Raw genomic sequence first — 24,853 nt, 5'->3', positions numbered from 1 at the left:
CTCAGAAGAAGCGTACGCAATCAATTTTCATTTCTTAGCTTGGAAAAAAAAGAATGTTATATTAAAGAAAAGGAGTCAGGTTCTTATCCCTGCAGCAGTTCCTCGGCTCCGATATAAAGAGATCTCAGATTCTCGGGTTATTAATGTGCTGTCTCTATGAACAATGTGCATCATTTCACACTGCCGGCAAAATCTATGGCCATGTCCTCTTGTAATGACGCTGCAAACCGAGCAGGACATTCACCTCGGTCTCCCCGGACTGGAACGTAATGGATGTAAAGCTCATTCTCGGCAGCGCCCGCCGAGCCCCGGCTGCAGAAATGTGCTGGATACTGAAGAGTTAATGTGAGCCCGTCACCTGGAGGGCCGCATTAGGGGGCAATTTAATCACAAGAACTGGTTGGCTTTAACTGTAGGGGGTGCAGAAGCCGCAAAGTGAAAGCGTCCATTTGCTCCACGGGAAGACAGCGGTGCTTTCTATCTCTTGTCGTAGCAGGAACCATACATTAATCCTTTAGTTCTAATGCCATAGAATGGGCTCTGACCTTGCCATATACACAATGAGACCCCATAATATATAGACCTGGATATTATAAAGCTGGATGATCTGTGGGCACTTTTTCCAATCCCCTGGTGAGAGCGCAAACAAAATGTATTATCTTTATAGGATCCAAGCTAAACGTTTCACATGTAAAACCCCAAATTACCTCCTTTTTGTCACGACTGGTATTCCAACCTTAGACATCTATGGCATAACAGTACAATATCCCATAAATGTCTGATAGAGGCAGGAAAAAAACATCTTTGCGCTCTGTTAGTCAATAAATAGATATTAAAATTTGAGCGTCCTCGGTGGTTGATACCTTTTAATGGCTACCTGAAAAGATGGTAACAAAGAGCAAGCTTTGGAGACTACTCAGGTCCCTTCATCAGGCATAGTATCCTGGTGAAGAGAAGAGACCTGAGTAGTCTAGAAAGTTTCCTATTTGTTACCATTAATAGATCACTCTCTGCCACTGAGGACTCTTTAATATTTTTTTTTATAAATGTAGGTTTATCTCGAGTCCCATGTGCATCGATCTCAAGAACAGAGCCCTGCCTTATGCATCAGCTCCTGACTTGTCGTAAGATCTGACTTGAGTCACGTATGCACAGCAACGTCTCCATACTAGTGGTGTGAAAGTGGCCCCTATTCTCAATATAGGTGTGGGCTCCAGAGGAGGTAATTGACCAGGTCCTCTCGTGTACTTCTGGGCTGATTCCTGACATTTCTTAGAATCTTCCTTACTCCAAGAGGCGAGATCTTGCATGGAGCCCCAGAAGGAGGAAGATTGACAGTCAACTTGTGTGTCTTCCATTTTCTAATAATTGTGCAAACAGTTGTTGCCTTCTCACCAAGCTGCTTGCCTATCGTCCTGTAGTCCATCCCAGGTCTACAATTTTGTCTCTGGTGTCCTCATACAGCTCTTTGGTCTTGGCCATGGTGGAGAGAAATAACGGAGAAATTACAGACCTCTCCATTCTTTGTTGGTGGAAAAAACGTGCAAAATCGGCAGTGTATCAAATAGTTATTTTTCCCGCTGTATCTGAAGAATGGGAGAGAATCTAAGCAGATTGCTCAATTCTTTATTAAACCCCATGGAGCTGAATAGAGAAAGCTGCGCATGTGCAGCCACCTCTGCCTTCATGGAAGTGTAAAAGGGGCCCCTGCTTTAAAAATAATTGTAGGTTCTATTGGTGGGATCTATACCTATTCCAAGAATGAGGTCATCTCTAAATCTGGTTGATTGGCTGTTTTTTTAACCCTTAAAAAAAGAGAGCTGCGCATGCGCAGCTTCCTCTCTCTTCTTAGCTTAGCAGTGTGAACGAAACCCATATTCTAAGCATATATGTGGGTTTCAGAGGTGGGTTTCACACCGATCTCAACAATGTAGCTCCTTCTAAGGCCGCTTGCTTGGCCGTTTTTAGAACCTGAAAGAATTGAAAAGAGAGAGTTGCGCATGCGCAGCCGCCTCTGCATTCTAGCAGTGTAAAAGTGGACCCTTTTTCTCAAAATAAGTGTGGGTTTACAAGGAGGAACCCACACCCATCTTAAGAAAGGGGCCAAATCTAAATCTGGTTGCTTGGTTGTTTATTAAACCCCACAGAGCTGAGCAGAGATGTTTGCACATGCGCATGCGCAACCAACTCTCAATTCTAGCGATGTGAACTAGACCCCTTCTCTCAAAATAGATGTGGGGTCCAGATGAAGGACCAACACCTATTTCAAGTTTCTGGCCCCATCTAAGGTTGCTTGCTTAGCTGAAAAGAGTGACTCGCGAATGCAAATCCACCTTTTCGTTCACACTGGCGTAATATTTAATATGGAGCCTGATCTTGAGACGGGTATGAGGTCCTAATGGTGGGACCGCCATCAATCACGCACTTAATAATATATCCTGCTAATGAACCATAAGAGTCAAAAATGAGAAAACACCATTAAATGATACAATTCTAGCAGCCAGAAGTAACCACTAGGGGGAGCTCAACACAGATAAAATTATACATGAAGTTTAAAGGGGATTGAGCTCCCCCTAGTGGTGACTGGATGTAAATTCCAACCGTGAGCAAGAAGCAGGGGCAATAGTTCAGTGGAAGATGCTGCTCATTATGGGCCCCATAGCAGCTACAAAGTCACGGCGCTGTTCCACAGTAGGTAAAACGGTGCCAGATTTCACTGCTGAAATAGCCTCAGAGGTTAGGAGCAATAGATATAGACATGAATAGGAAATTCAAAAATGTCCATTTTCTGATGTCACTCATGGTGTACCGTACACTATCTTCCATTCAGTCCTAGATATATATATGTAAAATACTTTTTTTTTATCCTCAGACGAGACACAGAGCTGGAGCGCCATTAGTATTCACTTTTTGATTTACCGTCACTTTGCAGTTACCCACATAACATATGTTCATAAAAGTGATAATTATTCCGCCGCTTCGTGGCGAGCATTTGGTAAAGCTGATGACAGTAAGAAAACTGTCAGAGGGTACGAGGATTAATATCGCATTTAAGAAATCGGGCCATTTGTCTGATGGAAATCCATAAAAAGTAATCTCGAAATATTATTAAAAAATTCCTGCTTGTTGTCAACGAATGGGAATATTCTTGCTTACTTTATATGCTGGACCTGAAAAACTTACGACTACGACTTTTATAAGACTGTTATTGCCTATTTTGGTGCGGAAACTTGCGGAAAACGTGGATAAAAAGCAGAAGAAAAATGCATGGATTTACGCTAAATGCGATCCTGGTCTTACTCTTTTATGCCAACATTTTTTGTTTCATAACCGCCCTTCTTATAAAGGCCACACCCATATCACACACACATTTTGTGCCACCTCAATGTGCATCCCTCGCGCCCAGTATCGCACATCGGAACCCTGAAAAGGTACTTCTTTCTATTAGCCAACTATTTGTCAACTCTTCCAGGAGTCCAGGAACTCTCCTCTTTTTCTGGGAGTCCTCCGGACATTCCAGGAGAGCTGACAATTGTATAGTCGGGGCATAGTCGTGAGGTGACAATCGTTTGCGAGTCCATAGTCCACATGAAGGCTGCATTATAATAAATGGCACATGCTCGGTAGGTGACCAGAAATTTACATTTTATCTTAACATTTTGGGTGAAAATGTGGAACACCCTGCACCCATTTTGGGTCTGCTAATGTGCATCCTACGCACCTAGTATCACAAAAAGGAAACCCTCCTAAGGTCCTTCCCTCCAAGACAATTATGGAAGCTTCAGTAGTGCCTTGGTGACTTGCCAACTGTTCCGAAAGTCCAAGAGGTCTTACCTTTTTTTGGGACCTCCCAGGAGAAAAGGTAAATGTATAATTGGGGCATAGTTGTAGGGGGTACAGAGGTGGAAGTCCCTCCCGAATCCAAAGTCTACTTGAAGGCTCCATTATTATAAATGGCACATGTTTGGTAGGTGACCAGAAATTTAAATATCATCTTAACATTTTATGTGAAAATATAGAACACCCCACACCCATATTGAATCTGCTAATGTGCGTTCTACACGCCCAGTATGACAGGAAACACTCCAAAGGTGCTTCCTTCCATGATGATTTGGAGACTTCGGTTGTGCCTTGGTGACTTGCCAACTCTTCCAGGAGTCCACAGGAGGTCTCCCCTTTTTTTTGGGAGCCCCGCAAATGTTCCAGGAGAGTTGGTAAATGTATAGTTGGGGCATGGTTGTAGGAAGTGACAATCACTCCAGAGTCCAAAGTCCACACGAAGGCTCCATTATTATAAATAGCACACGCTTGGTAGAGGACCGAAAGTTTCAATTTTATCTTAACATTTTAGGTAAAAATGTGCAGCACTAGTCTACACCCATTTCTGGCCCATTAGTATTCACCCTACAATGCCCAGTATCAGAGACAACAAACCCTCCGAAGGTGCTTTGCTCCAAGAGGATTTTGGAAGCTACGGTAGTGTCTTGGTGACTTGCCAACCCTTCGCGAGTCCAGGAGGCTCCCCTTTTCCAGGGAGCCTCCTGGACATTCCAGGAGATCTGATAAATGTATAGTTGTAGGGTTTACAGAGGTGACAGACTCTCTCGAATCCAAAGTCCACAAGAGGGCTCCAGTATTATCAATGGCACATACTTGGTTTGTGACCAAAAGTTTCACATTTTACGTGAAAATGTGGAACGCCCCACAACCATTCAGATCCCTTGAATATGCATCAGATTCCCGTAATACCATGCATTAGAAACCCCCACAAAGATGATTAGTTCCATAAGGATTCTGGGGGCTTCATCAGTGCTTCGGTGATTTTTCCAACTCTTACGGGTGTCCGGTAGGTCTCCATCTTGGTCCATAGGCCACACAAAGACACCAGAAGTACAAATGGCACATGTTTTGTAGAAGCCCAAAATTTTTTCTTTCATTTTTCACATTTTAGTTTTAAATGCTGAACGATCCTAAACTTATCTGAAGTAACCACGTTCTAAACACAGGGTGATAACTGACCTCAATAGCTCAATGGCGGTAACTTCTGTTCATCCAGCACATATTCAGTGGCTATTACAAGATGATCTTAATATAGCTCCTGCGCAAACCAAGTGCCGAGATGTAGGATGCCCTAGGGGATAAGCTACAGGCTAGCGCCTCCGGTGCCCCCCCTCATTTACATTCAGTTCTTTATGTGAAAATTAACCAGCGGCGCTTCCAAATTCGAGAAATATTCCTAATTTAACCTTTTTTTTTCCCCCTCGCTCCTGACAATCTCCAATAACCCAGAACATGAGCTGAAGTTATTTTTACCATCTCATTATAGGTAATTTATCGTACCTCTCTGAGTCTTGTAGGCAATGCTCAGCCGATATACATATGTCAAGACAGTACAAGTCACATACCGTATACACATCCCATACCATAGGAAATATATTTATCTTGCCTATAGCAGTTGACTCGATTACTTGTGATGCTGTCAAACAGATTTCGAGTGGATTTCACTGTTTTAATGCAAGCGACTAATGAAAGAATGCAGAATGGTCGAAAGTTTCTGACATTTTATGGGAGACGGAGTGGATTTCTTTAACAGAATATTTTCCACAATGGTATGTAAAGTAATTGGACGTGATAGACCGTTGATGATACGTACGGTCAACGTACAGAGTGGAAATAGCACCCTATACTTATAAAGGGCCGGGCTGAGTCTAAAACAAAGTCAACCCCTTTAAAGTTAAACTTCTTAAAATGTTCGTGAAATTTATTAAAATGTATGTACTAGTACTTTTTTCTATTTGATAATTTTTCTAGGTGTTCCTGTACATAATAAGTAACAAAAAAGTTTGCCTGTTATTGGGCTGTACTTGTTGCCCCTCTTCTTACATCACTTCCTGTTCCTGCCTACTCCAAAATTATCTTTGTACTGGCAAAACTGAAAGCTCTTTGCTCTCGGAGGACACAAATGTCTTCCCTTCCAGTTTCCTTGTCTAGGAGCTTATACACTGTATTGTATATAGAGAGCAAACAGCAAAGGGGAGAGGCTCCTGCTGCAGCCAGTTGACTCAACCCTCTTTCACACTTCCGTCTTTCTGTTTCCATCACAATGCATCGTTTTGTGAAAAAAAGGATCCAGCAAATGTTTCTGCTGGATCAGTTTTTTTTCTCATAGACTTGTATTAGCGACGGATTGTGACAGATGGCCTTCCGTTTCATTCGTCGTGCACTGGATCCGTCATCCGTCGTAAAATTGCTGTCCGTCGGGCGGAGACAACGCTGTTTGTCGTTGGCTATATGGACGCCGGATCCATCGCTGACTGTCAAAAGCAGGAATCCAGTGACGGATACCGTCTTTTGAAACTGAGCATGCGCGGAAGAATTTCCCGTGAGGGAAATTCTCTCTCGCTCTCTCTATTTTTACTACTGATGCTGCCTATGCAGCATCAATAGTAAAAAGATATAATGTTAAAAATACTAAAAAAAATAAAAAATCTTGATATTCTTACCTCCCGGCGTCACCCGCTGCCTTCCCGCGGTCTTCCCAATGCTCGCGATTCTGCATGCAACTCTCGTTCCCAGTAATGCCTTGCGAAATGACCCGATGACGTGGCGATCTTGCGAGATCACTACGTCATCACAGGTCATTGCTCGCAAGGCATTACTGGGAACGGGAGCTGCTGGCAGCATCGCGAGCATACTTATATATGCTTATACTCGAGTCAATAAGTTTTCCCAGTTTTTCAGGGCAAAATCAGGTGTCTCGGCTTATTCTCGGGTCGACTTGTACACGAGTATATATGGTATATACATATTAAAAATGTTGGACAGGCTACATATGGTAACCGATTGAAGGCTTAGCTATAGACCAGTTAGCAGAAATTGCCACCCATGACATTTTTCTAGAGAGCTGATGTGCAAGAAGACCATGTAGACAAGAGAAATGAGACTATCCCTTTAAATCTGACGACTCACGGAGGATTCTCCAGGACCCGGACATTTAAAGATGCAACAATGAATGCATGAATTCAGGTACTTGCCATCAACACAAGAGGGTCTATTTCTGGTTGTTCCGGCCACTTTTCCAGGCAAACAAGAACATTTCACTGTTTGTGATCTCTCCTCAATACGGTTCTTATTGCAGCATCTGTGCGCCGCTATAACTTCGCACGTTCCACCTTCTGCAAAGACACAAAGCAAAAGTGAATGGTCACATATGTGTAATGTAGCAACAAAGCACAGCGATATGAAATAATATAAAATTCAGACACAGGAATAACAAATGCAATAGAGTCCTGGAACAAGGGGATGATTCATGTCGGGCAGAGATGTGTCCACTGACCACACGTGGGTAATCCATCAATGGGTATTCCTCAAAAAATCAAGTCAAGAAAATAACCAGAACCAAGATGGATGGACACAATCATAGAAATGATGAACTGGAAATAGAGAAGTCTGAAAAACACGCTTGGAAGAAACGCCTTTCAACTAAAAGTCAAAACCCAATTATAATTTTGCGCCTTTAAACAATAAATCAATGGCACTGTGATGGGAATGAGTGAATTTACATAACTCTGATCATCTAACTTTCTATTTTTGGGGGAGAATCATTGATATTGCACCGTGGTAAGATGTCATGAATGATGCTTCCAAAGACTTCCAAACATCTGATAGTCAAGCCAACAAAAATCTAAGGCAATAAGCATTAGATTAAAGTCAGAGGAACCCAATGATTTTAGGAGGACCAGCCAACCAGTGAAGATGGTTGTTCGATCATCAGAATATCCGGAGGAGAGAAGGACTGGCAGTTGATTTTGAACATGCCTGATCCTGTTTTTACTGTGGTAGGATATTATCAACGATGTTTTTAAAGAAGTAAAATAATCTGATAGTAAGGCTAATAAAAATCTAAAGCTGGTCATAAACATTAGATTAACGTCAGAGGAACCCAATGACTTCAGGAGGTCCAGGCAATTATATAATGTGAAGATGGTTGTCCGATCCACTAGACATCAAATACCTGGTGGAGAGAAGGACTGGTAGTTGATTTTCAACGTGCCTGATCCTTTTGTTTTCAGGGGAGGCAATCCAAGATCCACCACCACTGCGGTTTACCAGTGGTTTAGGGACCCCCATACACATTAGATACCTGACGCCTACTTTTCCCCACTCCTCATATACCGGAACGCTTGAGTCAAGTGAGATATCCTGTGTTTTCTATGAGAGCGCCATGTCCCAACACCTCCAGGGAGAACAAAAGGATCAGCTGCTGAAATCAAACAGGTTAAACCCTTCTCTTCCACGAAATCATTTGTTGGAGTAGAGTCGGGAGGTTCTTATATACATTGGACTGTCATCCAAACCAACCAATATCGACAAGTTCATCTAACTTTAGTCTAATGTGTATGGAAGTGTTTACTCTCCACTCTACATACAGGACTCAGGAGCTCTCAGTCATTGGGAGCATAGATGTGTATCATGGCCGGAAGGAAAAGTTGACTGTCGAACAACCATCTAATGTATATAGTCAACTAAATTTGTGCCAAAATGATTTGTATATTTCCTAGAATTCCGATATATTTATTTTTGAAGGACATATTCAAGGAGAAGCCCTTTTAGGGGTCACCTTGGCGTAGCTGTACATACATTTATATATTTTAATATCTGTACCTGCTCAATTACAAGGCAGTAAAGGCACAATCCGTGCTTTGTAAAACTTTATCTATTGAACAAAGACATGGAGGCTTCTTAGATGTGTATGAATAATGACGGTATCATAATTATTTTGTCAGGAGGAAAAAAAAGAACAAAAAAAAGAACATTGTACCTGGGGCTTTGAGTTCCGGTAGAAGGTTTTATCAATTACCAGAAGACAGTACATCAAGATATATATCTCCTAAAGCATTTGACGACTGTGTGGTAATGTTTAAAGTTTACTGCTTCAAGAACATAAGAGGTCGGCGTCTGATAAAGATCTCGTGGCTCGGGAATATGACTCAACAGCTCAAATTTTTTTTTAACAGTAAAAGTAATAAAATGGAGAAAAATATTCAGGGGCAAAAAGTAAAATTCAGCATCAAATTACTGAATGTTTTCACAGCTAAAATTACCTACTGAACAGAAGTGAACATAGACATTAAAGGAGTTGTCCAGAGGTCAAAAATGATTTTTCCAAGGTTAAGAAAAATCGGGTATTTCTCGACATTTACTATGTGTCATGATAGGACCAGGAGACTAGTAGGGACCAATTAAACATTGAAGCAGAAGCTGCGATGGATCGATTAGAAGACTAAATCTTCTTTTATTTCCATTTTAAACCAGTCTGAGCTCTTTAAAAAATACTTTTTTTTATATCTGCAAAAAAAAATCCTTTTGTTAGTTCCTAATATTGAAAAAATGACCTCGGAGTACAAGAGCCTCCCGTGCTAAGTTTTTACTAAGTTTTTTTAAGTTGGCACCTGAAGACAAATATTGAAGCGAAACAAAAAGAGGATTGGGAATATTGGATTTCAACATGGTCAATCTTTTGCTTCTACAGGACATAATCATCATATTGAGCCCTCCTGCTGTTGACACCTGCCACATTCATTTCCCATAGGGGTTTCCACTTGCCTTTTAGAGTCCTGATCGTGAAACCAAAATTGTCTAGCTAGTAATGTCACGAGAACTGGGGTACCTGACCTGGATCTATGGTCTCGTGTTCAAAATCAAAGTCAGCCATGACATTTAAAGAGAATCTGTCCCCAGTTTTTTGTTAACTAATCTGAGAGCAACATAATGTAGAGGCAGAGACTCTGATTCCAGTGAAGTATCACTTACTGGACTGCTTGTTGTAGTTTTGATAACATTTCTATTTTATCAGCAAAATATTATCACTAGAGTACTAGAAAACCTGCTCCTTATTCACGTGCTCTGCATAACTCCGCCCCCACAACTGATTGGCTGCTTTCTACCTATATACAGAAAGCATCCAATCAGTGGTGTGGGTGGGGTTATAAAAAAGCTCAGCAGTCAGAGAACTGCTTGATCTGCAGAAAATAAAGCAGGGATTTTATCAAAACTGCTGTACGCACCCCAGTAAATGATACATCACTAAAATCACGGTCTCTACCTCTACATCATGCTGCACTCACATTCTACCACAAAAACCCGGTAACGGATTCCCTTTAACTGTATCTGTGTCCTTAGATTAAGGCCTACCCATTATTTTTCCCAGAGTGCTCTTACAAAAATGGCAACATAGAGTTTTTAACAACTTGACCGATGAGGACGACTCTACGGTTGAATAATTTTTTTTATTATGGTTCACGAGGAAGAGGAAGAATAAGGAAAGTGGACATGTTACATTTGTAGACCTCAGTGTTTGGAAATATTTTTATATTTTTGACTTTTTTTTGGCAATTTTGACCATATCAGTCCAGTTTCTGCAGCCTGTTCAAGTAAGAGTTGGAGAAAATTTCCTAAAACGTTGCGATAATCGTGATAAACGAAAGATAAAATCTAAAACGGGATCCCTTTGACGTTGTGATTCCACATAGATAACATCCAAAAAGACATGTTACCATAGAGGAAAGATGTAATTATTTCCGTGAATGCAGCCGTCTGTTAGTTATAAGAGCAGAAGAGAACATTTTCGACAATATGACCTGTCAAATACAAGCCTGGTAACTAGAAGGCAGAAAGATATGAGATCCATTTATCCAATATTTATGTATCACTGACATATTCCACAGCTCTATAAAGAGAATGTAGTCACTTGCATCAGTCACAGTCCCCTGTGGGGCTCACAGTCTAATTTCTCGGAGAAAGACACTGGAGGAAATTTCATAGGACACCAATTAACCAACGAGCTTGTTTCTCGAGTACAAAAACGCATAAAAAGGAAGCAAAGTACTCAGTCTATACACAAAATATAAAATATACCATTACTGATACCTAAAGTAATAGAGCAGGAAATGCTGAGCAAATTGATATCTCGCTTTATTGGGGGGAAAAAATTCTGTATAACTTTTGTTAAATTTTATTTCCAACTTGTTCTAAGCTTAGGAGTGCGGTGGGCGTTTTTATCAATGACCACAACCAACTCTGTATCCAGAAAACGCTATCAATCATTTATTGGCACCGCCCACTGGACTCCTAAGTCTAGACAAAGAAGGGAAATAAAATAAATTTTTAAAAATATCACAAAATTGGACGTAGAAAATACAGCAATGTTGGGTGCGGATATTGTAGACACTGCACGTGTGCAAAAAATGAGTGCAGTACAAGAGCAGCTTTGGCAACAGCAGCTCCCTGCCTAATGCGGCATTTACAAAGCTTGATCATGGTCGTTTAACTTTACGCAGCATCCTATCTTTATCTCTCGTTATTAATTTCTTGTAATAAAATCTATATATCCTCTTCATTTCACAAATTTTCTATCTATTCCGTGCACTATGTCTCTCTGACAGAGCGCTGAGGTTCTCTCTCTTATCCACATTCCCCACAAAATGACAGCAGCATCCCTGCTTGGACTTTTATAGTGGCTACATTTTATTAGTGATCTCTGACCTATGGTCACACATGACTGGCTATACTTTATAGGGTGGTACAACTGCAAGGCATTAAGGGGAACTTAACCGGTAGATTAGCACCATATCTGCAGGTTAATAGCATTTTTTTCTGATGGCAGGTTCTCTTTAAATAAGACCTATCACCAGGTCAAAGGCAGCGAGCTTATACTAATTTTTCCCTCTGCTCCCTCGAGTGTGCCCTTATTTGTGTTTTTATTAAATCCGCCAGATAGTTCCAGAGATCCGGCCCTTCTTATTTAATGCTAATTTTTGTGCTCTTTACTGAAGGGGCGTGGCTCACAGGATAATAATACAGAGCATCCTAAAGACACGCCCCAGAGGATCCCGTGAGCCACACCCCCTTTTAAAGATCACAAAATTTAGCGCTAAATAAAAAGCCCCATATCTCTGGAGCCGTATGATGGATTTACAAAAACAAAAAAAAATAAAAAAGATATTAAAATAAGAGAAAAAAAATGTCCAGACCTTTTTACGTTCCACATATACTCTCATGTTCACTCCACAAAATGTCTACCTCGACTGACTACAGAAAAGGTACATAATAATAAAGTATCTGTGTTCAATTTAATTATAAAATTTCTAATAAAAGTGAAACATTCCTTTAATTGCAAAATATACAAAAAAAATTAAAAAAATAAATAGATTTATGAGTTGAGCTTCTGTCTCGTGAGCTGGCTTTATACCCAGGAAGGATACAGATCATTCGGCTTTTTAAGACTCCAGAGAACGACGTCCCCAACCAATAATATTTCTTGTGTTAATTTCCCCCCGTTAGAACAGTAATTCCTATAGACTTATATATGATGTCTGTCGGCAGCGGAGCGCCAGGTGCGTCATGTAGATGCATTAGCTACTTTCATATTTATACCGGTAATAAAGATCACTGTATTATTTTTCCCAGCTACGAAATAATGAAAATGTATGAGCGAATGTTTAATACATTGCTTATATTACTTAATTTACCTGCGTAAGAACCAATGGATAACTTGTCTTTTTACTGGAATGAAATTCGCATGTGAACAGAATTTCGAGTTTAGTAATGACTTCTGGCGACACTAATGTAATCGGCGCTGAGTAGTCGCCTCCGGAGGTTGTGCTAGTATTAATATGGAACATACAGAATACAACGACATCCCGAATGCAATTTATGGTAATTATATAGGAACTGGAATAATGGATGACGGAGAAGGAATGGAGCACTTTGTATATTTACAGGTTTCTACTCATTTAAGTGAAATTTGTCCGCGTATTTATACGATTAAATGGAATCCGTCCTTTTGAAGGAAAAGTCCGGCTTACTCAAGGAAGGAGGAGCTGAATAGATTGATATGTAGTTTTATAGGAAAAGTTTCAGTAGAACTTGGAATTTATTCATTTAAATCACTACTCATTCTAAGCTTATGAGTCCAGTGGGTGGAGTCATGGAGTAGTACCGCCCACTGGACTTAACAAAATCTAGATTTAAATGAATAAAATACCAAAGACATAAAGTACATTATTTTGAGGAGAAACGTTACCCCTTAGACACCAGTCCGGAGCCTTTCACCAAGCCAAATCGGTTCTCATACTTTGCTCCGATGAGGAGCAATAACCTGAAACACCGAGTCTGAAAACTGAGATTCTGATTTGGATTTCATCCTTGTTAAAGTTCTAGTCCTCCTCTGAAGAGACAATCTGCATATATAATTTATCCAGTTACTTTTATTAACATTTCTTTCGTTGTTTCGTAGGATTGGAGGATGGGTTGGGAAACACAGCAATTCCACCATTGAATTTTTCAATATTCCCCCCAGTCTACCATGCTTTAGGTACACTGTGATACCAAATAATTACATTTTTGTTATGTTTTGTACTTTTCCACCAAAAAAATAGATTTTTTTTAAAGTAATTTTTGTTATTTGCCATTTTTAATATAAGCTTATAAGGACTTTTTTAAAGGGTAACATATAATTTATATATTAATTTTTTAGAGGGAGTGGCTCTTGGGTAACCGCACAGGCACAGCTGTCATGTATGCGGGTGCGATGACTATGACGTACACAGCGTGCCGACGCATGACCCTGTTAAGAATCCATGTTGTGCAGACTAATAATATGGCACTGACATAAACTGACATAAACTTGTACATCAATACTGAACTATATTCTATAAGCCTCTGATCTCATACCTGGCATGATCTGTCATATTCTGTAGTATGTAGGTTTTTTTGCATCAACATTTTGCTAATAGGTGAAAATACAGTTGGAGACATCATACAGAAGCTCAAACTGCAGAATTGCTACTTTTAGCACTGATTGTAGTCTAAGGGGTAACCTGAAAAGCCAAGCCTGGCATGTCAGAGTGAGGAGACTTGTAAGCCATACACGATCCCCTGGGAAATGAAATATGCAAATTGTCTCTTCAGAGAGGAAGAGCACTAGAACTCTAAATCGCCGCTCCCAATAGGTGTTGCTACAGTTCTAGTCCTATTCCTCTCTGAAAAGACAATTTGCATATTCGAAATGATTGTAGAGTAGGGTTGAGCGAAACGGATCGGACAAATTAAAAATCGCCGACTTTCGGCAAAGTCCGGGTTTTATGAAACCCGACCTCATCCTAGTGTGGGATCGGCCATGAGGTCGCCGATCTGCGCCCAAAAGTCGCGTTTCATATGATGCTTTCAGCGCCATTTTTCAGCCAATGAAGGAGGGCGCAGAGTGTGGGCAGCGTGATGACATAGGTCTCGGTCCCCACCATCTTAGAGAAGGGCATGACAGTGATTGGCTTGCTTTCTGCGGCGTCACAGGGGCTATAAAGGGGCGCGCACGCCGACCGCCATCTTACTTCTGTCGATCTTAGCATAGGGAGATGTTGCTGCAGTTTCATCAGAAGCAGGGATAGCGTTAGGAAGGGAAGATTAACCCCCAAACCGCTTGTGCTGTAGCGATTTCCACTGTCCAACACCACCTTTTTTTGCAGGGACAGTGGAGGCTATATCTTTGTGCATCAGCTCTGTAGCTTATTAGGCTGCCTTATAAGGCTCCCTGATAGCTGCATTGCTGTTTGCACGCTGCTGTGCAAACTAACTGCTTTTTTAAAAGCAAAAATCCTGTTGCTCCTTTCTGCACAGTTATCTTGTTTATTTGTCCACACTTTTGTGTGCAGCAGTCCTTTTTATTGCTGCCATACTTGTCCTGAGATCATTGTAGGGAGATTGAAATTGTACTACAGTCCTTGGATTTTTTCATATATCTTCCAGCCACTTTCTGCCACTTACATTGTGTTGTTTTATACACTGGGCCTCAGTTTTGGTCTCCCCCCCAAAAAAGTGAGATTCAAATTCTCACAAAGTGGATATACTTCAGTCCTGATAGTTTGTCGTATATCAGCCAGCCACTTTCTGCCACTTACATTGTGTTGTTTTATGCACAGGGCCTGAGTTTTGGTTCAGTCTCCCCCCAAAAAAAGGAAGATTTAAATTCTCAACAAGTTTATATACACCTTCTACCTTGTTTTACAGTACCATATAACGGTTGGTATTTTGGTTAGATTTTCCAAAAAATGAGGAAGTCTGGTGGAAGAGCCCATGGGCGGTGGTTGCCAGCTGGTACTGATGGTGGTGGTGGTGCTGGTGCATCTGGTGGGAGTGGCAAAAGCACAATAGCACCTAAGGCTGGAGGTGTTGAGCCAGCGTCATTGTCTGGCTACACAAGGCCTCAAAGGCTCCCTTATCTGGGAGTAGGAAAACAGCTTTTAAAGCCAGAGCAGCAGGAAAAAGTTTTGGCTTTCCTTGCTGACTCAGCCTCTAGCTCTTTCAACTCCTGTTCAGAAAGTTCCAAATATAAAAGCAGCGAGTCGTCAGTGAATGCTCACGGTCAGGAACAAGACGTTTCCTTGTGTCCTTCAACCAAACCAAAAGTGAAGGATGCGTTAGGCGACACTACAGGTTACTCCATGGAGCTCTTTACACATACCGTGCCTGGGTTAGAAAGGGAAATTGTTAACTGCCCATTACAAGATGAATCAGACATGGAGTGCACTGATGCACAGCCACAGCTAGATTATTATGCTGTTCCATTGACTCAGATCACTACATTGCCCTCGCAGTGTACTGAGCCAGAATCTGACCCTGATGAGACTATGGTGCCCCGTCCCGAATGCTATAGCACCTTACACGGTGACACAGAGGAAGGTGCACATGACATTGAAGAGGAGGTGATAGATGACCCAGTTGTTGACCCAGATTGGCAGCCATTGGGGTAAGAGGGTGCCGCTGCCTGTAGCTCAGAAGCGGAGGAGGATGATCCGCAGTAGCCATCTACATCGCAACAGCTGTCATCTGGCAGGCCCGTATCAGGCCAAAAAGGTTTGTCAAAAACAAAAACAGTTTTTGGACAGTGTGGCCATCCGGTGAAAGTAGCACAGCGTGCAATGCCTGAAAAGGTATTCCATAGTAGGAAGAGTGCAGTGTGGCAATTTTTTAACCAAGATCCGAATGATCAGTCAAAAGTTATCTGTAAGAAATGCTCAAGGACCTTTAGCAGAGGGAAGAATCTTCAAAATGTAAATACAACGTGCATGCTTAGACCTTTAACCAGCATGCACTTGCAAGCCTGGACTAACTACCAAACGTCCCGTACTGTTGGTGCACCTGCTCAGAATGAAGCAGTGCTACATTGCAGTCAGGGAATCACAAGGTTATTGGTAGGAAACACTGTATGTAGGCCAACATCAAGAATACCATCACCAACCCTCTCTCAATCCGCCATGTCCACCACCCCCACCGCAAGTTCCACCATATGCAGCTCTCCAGTCCAGCTCACCCTACAAGAGAATTTCATTAGGAAAAGAAAGTACTCATCCTCTCATCCGCGTACACAGGGTTTGAACGCCCCCATTGCTATACTAATCTCGTTAGAGATGATGCCCTACCGGTTGGTTGAAAGCGAAGCTTTCAAAGACCTGATGGCCTACGCAGTACCACGATATGACCTACCCAGTCGGCACTTCTTTGCGAGAAAAGCCATCCCAGCCCTCCACCAGCATGTCAAAGACCGCATTGTCCATGCACTGAGACAATCAGTCAGTGGAAAGTTGCACCTCACAACAGATGCATGGGCCAGTAGGCATGGCCAGGGACGTTACGTGTCCATCACAGCACACTGGGTTAATGTGGTGGATGCAGGGTCCACAGGGGACAGCCATAGTGGGACAGTTCTGCCTAGCCCACGGTCTAGGAAACAGTTGGCTGTAGGCGTTCACCACCCCTTCTCCTCCTCCTCCTCCAGAAGCGAAAGCTCGTCCACAGAGCGCAGTCGCACAACCACTCCATCCGCAGCTGCCAGTGTTGCACACAAGGTGTCCCATTATCAAACACCTAGTGGTAAGCGTCAGCAAGCTGTGTTACAAATGAAGTGTTTGGGCGACAACAGACACACCGCGGAAGTACTGGCCGAGTACTTGCAGCAACAAACTCAGTCATGGCTGGGCAGTGTACATCTTGAGGCAGGCAAGTTAGTCAGTGATAACAGAAGGAATTTTATGGCTGCCATAGCCCTTTCAGAACTGAAATACATACCTTGCCTGGCTCACACCTTGAACCTGGTGGTGCAGTGCTTCCTCAAAAATTATCCGGATTTACCAGCCCTGCTCCTGAAGGTGCGAAGACTTTGCTCGCAAATCCGCCGGTCGCCCGTACACACCAGCCGTATGCTGAACCATCAGCGATCGCTGAATCTTCCCCAGCACCACTTAATAATCGACATTGCAACAAGGTGGAACTCCACACTGCACATGCTTCAGAGGCTGTGCGAACAGAGGCGTGTTGTTATGTATTTGTGGGAGGATACACATACACGGGCAGGCAGTTGGATGGCAGACATGGAGTTGTCTGGTGTGCAGTGGTCGAAGCTACAAGACCTCTGTCAAGTCCTTCAGTGTTTTGAGGAATGCACACGGCTGGTTAGTGCAGACAACGCCATAATAAGCATGAGCATCCCCCTAATGCGTCTGCTGATGCAAAGTTTGACGCACATTAAGGAGCAGGTGTCTGCAACTGAGGATGAGGGAAGCCTTGATGACAGTCAGCCATTGTCTGCTCAGGGAACTCTCCTGGATGAGGTGGTGGACGAAGAGGAGGAGGATGATGGCGAAACCCGACTCGATCCGAAAAAAGTAAAAGTCGCTCAACTTTATTGTAGAGTGTCAGACTACACAAAAATGCCCATTGTAATGCTCAGTTGTTAATTTCTTCCTAGTCTTCCAGGATGAACAACCATAAAACAGATTTCCATAAAAGTAGGCTCTCGATTTATTGGGAAATGCAAGTATGGCAGCAGACAATGGCGGCAGCTATGATGCCGGTGAGTTGGGGGGGACCTGGTGCTGAATGGTTCTGCTTTCTGCCCCTAAATTTGCCTACTTATATATAGCAAGAGTTGGAAGAAGTTGCACAGATCAGGCTCAATCGCTGAGCTAGCTCCATACCTGGTGAGACATTTGCCATTACTGCTGTGAGTGCTGTGAGTGGAGCTAGCTCTGATGACAGCAGTTCAACCGCTTAGATGCTGTGAATAGTGATCACGGCATCTAAAAGGTTACACAGAGGTTATACATGATGGCAGGAAAATGACTGATTGTTGTAATGGCAGTCCGATTTCGATCTTTGACATGGGGCGTCAGGATATTTATGTATGACACTTACTCCATGCCATGAGAGTTAATGAATTCAACTATTACATTTTTCATGTATTCTTGGTAATTAGTGTGATTTTTTTCCTATGACTTATGTACCCTGCAGGGGGGTGATACTCTCAGGTAGGCAGTAGAGTTCACAGAGGAACCAGGTTCATGTGTTTAAACAGTGAAGTTTATTGACTTCATAAACTTTCACAGTACTTTAAAGGAAACACTTGCCTTTACTGGCACACACGTCGTAACAAAACATAGTCCTTTTTCAAAGAAGGTAAAACAAATAGGGTCTCACCAGACAGCAGCGTAGTCTCACGTGCTTCACACTCACTGATAATTCTCCAGCTCCAACCAAACTCCTGCGATAATTAAGCTGCCTTTTATAGGTGCAAAAGCTGGATAGGAAGGGAGCGACCATTCCCACCCAGGCTTTTTGGCTATTCCTACATCCGGGACCAAAAATCAGCTCCCATTAAACACCTCCTCAGCAGTCAATTGTTGCTAGAGCCTATTTTCCGGGACTTACATCACCGAGGCCAGCCACCTCAGTGACACAAACCTGTCATCCAGAACTATACCTCCTGCTTCCCTACAACCCCTATAAAAATCTTCTACCACCATCCTATTACCCTGGGCACTGTCATGTAGAAAACATTCAACATGAAAAATAAACTGTATCTGACATTATTATTATAAAAAAAAAATCTGATTTTCCCATTTTGGTTTATGCAAAACGAGTCGATTTATTTTTGAAAATAAGTAATTTTTCTTCTCATTACATCGGAGCATAACATTTCATGAAATGTTCCAAATGACACTTCCAAACATCATAAACCATGTGACAAATGATGACATGTAAAAGTCGTTTACTCCTCAAACACGGTGACAATTTCAGGCGCTCAGCTTTGAAAATGAGATACTTTCGAAGTCCGCGAACGACCGCGGTTAACAAACTGGTCATGAAAGTACTGACATTGTGTATTTTTTATTTTATTTTTTTTACTCTCCGGAATGAATGCGTTATGGCGGTGATCATGGGGTAATATAATATAATGGCATAAAACTTAACACAGATAGGCAACGCGCATAATTCTAACAGTGAGGGAGAAATGCAACTCGCAGAATTGTTTAATTTAATTGAACGATATTGTAGCCTTGAAAAATGGTTCAATTATAAGTGTTTATTAATACCGCCATGTACGCTGCATCATGTCGTGTGCTACGTTGTACTTGAATTGTGCCCCCGCAATGAAATTTATAATGGGGCACCGCAGCATCCTAGGCATTCCATTTAAAGAATTTAAAAAACAAAATTCTAAATTTTTTTAAATTTATTTATTTATTTTATCAGCCCTCTGCTGTTTAATATCTGGCCGAGGCGTAATAAAGAATGTTTATTCTACACTTCAAAAATATCGCTGGTTTATAGAAGAGTTAGCATTAGCATTGAAGTCAACATGGCGGTGGATAAGGGAACAAATGAAAAAAAAAATGCTTCATTTTCCGTCGACACTTATGACTTTTAATAGGTTTTGACTCTAAACATTGTGGCAGGGCCGCTCGTCAACTTGACGAACTAGTATTTATTTCAAGCGCCGGCGGAGTCGTTAGGACGGAAAGAATTCTCTGAAAAGTATTAGCATTTATGGAAATAGCTGTTATATTTGAAAATACTTAAAGGGGTTTTCCAATTTTAAAGGAGTTTTTGCTTCTAATTTTTTTTTTTTAATTTTGTGATACTCTGTCGGGAGACATTTATGTCATATGTTTATATATGTAACCTCACAATAGTTTGGAGTCCTTAAAGGATTATTCTCAAAATATTAAGTTATTCCCCGATCAGATGTGTGATGTATCATCTTGGCTTGACATATGCCAGAATGAGAGGAACAAAAAAAAACAGCTTTAATTTTTTTTTTTACATTTTGGGATACCGTCCGGAGACATTTATGCCATATGTTTGCATATGTAACCTCACAATAGTTAGGAGTCCTTAAAACATTATTCTCAAAATATTAAGCTTTTCCCCTATCAGATGTGTGTTGTATTACCTATCTTCTTGGTTCGACGTATCCCAGAATGAGGGGAACAAAAAAAAAACAGATTGGAATTTTTTTTTTATTTTGTGATCCTCTGTCGGGAGACGTTTATGCAAAGTAAGCACACCAGCCCCATCAAGTCTAAGAGATCTATTTAGCATTCTATGCAGATTTGCATGCTGAAATATGGCGGCGGATCTGTTTTAATGAAATTATTGAAAGCTAAGGATGAGCACATCTGTATACGGATGCCCATTTACCCCCAAATCGCTATGATTTTTCCTGGGTATCATAAACATATCAACTGCACTATTGTATATATTCGAGGTTTTGGAAAACTCTGAAGATATCTGGAGAACTATGGAGCTGGAAGAGTATGCAGACATAATTAAATGTGTTAATTCCTGATGCTGTGAGACCTGGGGCACGTGCCCTTGGTGTGAGCAATGCCACTGGTGCCCAGATATTGAGAAATGTGACCAAAATGAATTTTTTTTCTAGCAACAGTGCCACACCTATCCTCAGGTTGCATACGGTATTGCAACTCAGTCCCATTTACTTCAATGGAGAAAACTGCAGTACCTATCACAACCCATGTAGAGATGTGGCGCTGTTTTTGGAAGAAAGCAGCCATGCTTTCTAATTCTGTACAGAACCTTTGACTTCCCTGACCTGAATAGAAATACTATGACCGAAGCAGAATGGCTTGTTGACATCCTCACCCATTATAGCACTGATCATACACCTCAATGCAAATTTACGCAAATTTTTTTTTTTATTTTTTAAATGTATGTTCCGTCCCATTCCTGGTAGGATGCAATTTTTTTTATGATGTTGAACATGTGCTTTTATTAATATTTTCCCTGTTATCTCCACATACTTCATCTGTCTCGTTTATTACAGTATTATGCAAATTGGACTCCACAAAAGAATCGGGAGAATTGTAAAAAAGATCAGAGAAACACAATGGAATAATTGAAGCATTGAATAGTTTTGGTTGAGCAGGAATCTCATTTGATTTTTACCCAGCGCTAATGACTGTGCCATTTAATGTATAAGTTCATTCTACATTCTAGCCCATCATTCCCGCAAGAAAACACGACGGGAACGCGAGGTGAAAAATGAGGCCTCCTCAAACACCGTAACAATATCAATATTCTGAAAATTGATATTTACACAAATTCTTGCAAAAAGGAAAAAAGACAAATAAAAATACACACAAAAAAAACAAAAACAAAACTCAAATAATTAAATTTTGGAACCAAGAAAAGCGCCATTATTGTCCAATGGGGAACATGTATTAAAAAAGAGCCACTAGACAAAGAACTTTAGGAAATGCTATAGCTGGTTCAGTTGAGCTTGAATTATGGGGGGCCGTTGGAGGAGGATGGAGAACATTTGGGACCAGACCAGAATTTATTGGATGTAGAAAAAAACCTCTAAAACTTACTTGGCTAGTTGACGAAAGACCAATGGATGGTGCAAAACAAGATCAAATTTTGTAACTGGAGATGATTAAATCGAGCTGCTCTGTTTTGGTCCAATGTTCATCTTGATCCTCCATGGTAGTCTTTGAGATCCTTGGTGATCCTTGGCACAGCATCCTGGGAGCTTCTGGCACTCACTAGTCCCCATCATGTTGTGACGTTGTGGCACGACATACATCAGGACGTTGAGTGAGACCTAGAGACTAGGTCTCACCAGAAGCCATGACATTGAATGGCCTACTAAGCCCAAGACGCCCAGCGTAGAGGAGAAGACTGGCAGCCATGGAGGACCATAATGAATGCCGGACCAGTGAAGAACAAATCAAAAAACTCTATCTCTATTTGTGATGAATAATCATCATTCCAGACCAAAGATGAGCAAATTGATTAGCAACAAATCAAATTTGTTACAATTGTTCCCAAAATTTCAGAATCTGGCCAATTCCATCATTTTTGAGATTCGCTTTGCATGAATCCAGCAAATTGGTGGCCAGCTTTAGGAAGCTGTGGTAAAGATGGCTTAAGGAAAAAAAAAAGAGGACTTAGGACAGGTACGCATAATTAATTTTTAAAAAATATTTTTAACCCCTTCCCTCCCCTGTGTTTATTATATTTAGGCTCTGTAGAGACTTCAGAACATAATAAAAGTCATTTCACTTTCGATTCAAGATGAATTTTTTTTTTCTAACTCAACTGAATCTGCCCAATCCGAAAGAAGCGAATCTGGCCAAAACAAATTTTGGGAAATTTACTAATCTCTATTCAAGATTATAGGAGATCTAGGGCCCTGATCAAGACCATGGCAGATCTAGGGCCCTGATAGATCATGAGAATAAGGGTTTCTCAATTGGACTCAGGTTCTGACAATATCGGACCCTGAAGGTGCAGTAGGACAAATTTGAAGATAATCTTGACCCAATTCGATGAACAATTATTTTAGGCTTGGTGACGCTCTTCTTGCCAACCAGAATAGTCAGGAGCCACATCCCAGTTTCCTCCCTGTATCAGGTCCATCGGTCTGTACTTCCTTCCATCTGCTCATCCAGATCATGGGCTCCGAGGAACCACCTCACCACAGAGAGGTATGACTCCTTCACTCCAATAAAACTTTTTAGGTGATTTGTTTAACTTTTTGCAGCTGTCACCTGAATTCTGTTGAAACTAGCATCTATTTTTTTTTTTTACCTTAATTAAGAAAACAACCCTCTAGACTTTGTAGGCCACAATTTTTCAATTTAGGGAATTTAATTAGAAACAGTAATCTCATGGCTCTTTATTCATTTTGCAACAAGACACTGCAATTACCATTGAAGGATGATTTCACATTCTTCTGATTAGTTCAGTTAGAGATGAATATGCAAAGTAAATCCAAATTTACTTACATCAGCATTGGAATGTTATGTCTTTTTTTTTTTTTTACCTAAATTACTAATTTTGGAAAATTGATGAAAAATAGAATTTGAAAAAATACATTTACTCATCTCCAGAGATGATAAAATCTCTTCCACTGGTTCAAGATTTGGAGAGAAGTTGGACCTAAAAACTTGACCCGTGTAATGGAGAAAACCTCTTTACTCATACCCAAAGAAACAAAGATGAAAAAGATTAAGGATGTATAAGCTTACATGTTTCGGGTTAGCAACCCTTAGTTGTAGCTGTGAATAACGGTTACTAACCCGAAATGCGTACGTTTATGGATCCTTAATCTTTTTTTGCTTTTACTCATGTTTTTAATTCTATAGTAAATGTTATGTTTAACATTTTCTCATTGGTGCAGGAGCCAAGTCCTCATGGACCCTTCTTCCATTTCTGACCTGGATACCAGCCTAGTCTGTACCTACATTTTTTAGACCTTACCCTGACCAAACAAGGTCCACCAGGGCTCCGATGTGAATTCAACTAGTTTTCATACTGAATTGTCCTCTCAGGAAGGTGAGTTTATTACTATTTTTTCTCCTTCCTGTCTACAAGACTACCAGACATAGTGCTGCTGTTGGCTATCTTTGGTGGTCCTAAAGACAATGAATGGAGTGGTGGCATGCTCCACGCTCATGGTGAATTTCAGAACAATGTTATTGGGATTATTAGGGATCCCATAATCAGTAAATTATCAACTATCTGTAGTATAGGTAATAACTGGCCAAAAATACTCAAGAGAATCTGTCAGTAGGATCAACCCTCCTAGAGTTTATTTTTAATGAAAAGGGCATCACCAGTGTGAGACATGTAATGACTGATAGTCTGCTCTCCTGATCTCACTCTAGTAACACCCCCATTCATTTACAATAAGCTCCTGAGGCGGAGTCTCAGGGAGATCTATGTCTGGCCCATAGATCTTAACGGCTCACATACATATTAAAAAAAATTTGGATTTCTCTGGAGCAAAACTTCAGATTGAAGACATCAAGGTATCATTTTCTTCAGGTCCCTATAACCTACATGCTCATATAGACTGCTTAAGTTGGTCGATTATACTGCCAAGTTCCCCTTCAGAACCCAAAGTTGTTTTTTGCTTTCCTGAATTTTTGTATGCTTTTTGAGGTGCTAGAATCAGAGTATATATTAGGCAATATTATTCTCTCTTGAAAACAATGGGTCAATATGCCACATTTCCTCTCCTAGAGCACAATTATAGCGTCGTTCTGCATGCCAGGCCTCCTATATTGGCAGACATGGTTTGTCCTTTATTACATGGCTGACTAACTCCCTGGCTGGCCGTGGTTTCCTTACCATAAAATCAGTTGTTCGTCTGGTGTACAGCGCCTACCACCAAGAATCATGGTGTCTACAGATTCCACAGTGTCACGGGTGTGTCAGAGGTTGCAGATAGTCGCACTGCATCTAGCTGCAGACAGTCTCTGCATTTGACTTTGCAGACTCCTTTTTAACACTTCGACTCTTTGACCCAGTGGCAACCTTTCTCCGTCTCTAATTGACATGCCTGGACCGGGGTGTTTATAGACTCCAAGCCTGCAGCTGGGAGTTGCCAGTGATATCTCCATTTCCCCTGTTGAGGCTTGGAGATATAACACTTGGCTATCTTCCTCCTTGGTGCTGCTGAAGGACGTCTGTGTTACATCTCTGAGTCTTC

General features: G+C 41.3%; 1 protein-coding gene across 4 annotated transcripts in view; it reads right to left on the bottom strand.

The window, feature by feature from the left end:
* TAFA1 (TAFA chemokine like family member 1) overlaps positions 1-24,853 on the bottom strand; it is a 368,499-nt gene that overhangs the window by 74,155 nt on the left and 269,491 nt on the right. For all 4 annotated transcript variants that reach the window (XM_077276059.1, XM_077276058.1, XM_077276060.1 and 1 more), the window contains one exon: positions 7,035-7,175. In XM_077276059.1, the coding sequence (XP_077132174.1) occupies positions 7,035-7,175 (141 nt within the window). The remainder of the gene's footprint in view (positions 1-7,034; positions 7,176-24,853) is intronic.

The sequence above is a fragment of the Ranitomeya variabilis genome, chromosome 8, assembly GCF_051348905.1.
Source record: "Ranitomeya variabilis isolate aRanVar5 chromosome 8, aRanVar5.hap1, whole genome shotgun sequence".
Taxonomy (NCBI): Eukaryota; Metazoa; Chordata; class Amphibia; order Anura; family Dendrobatidae; genus Ranitomeya; species Ranitomeya variabilis.
The sequence above is the reverse complement of the archived record's forward strand: the minus strand, read 5'-3'. Positions and strand labels throughout refer to the sequence as shown.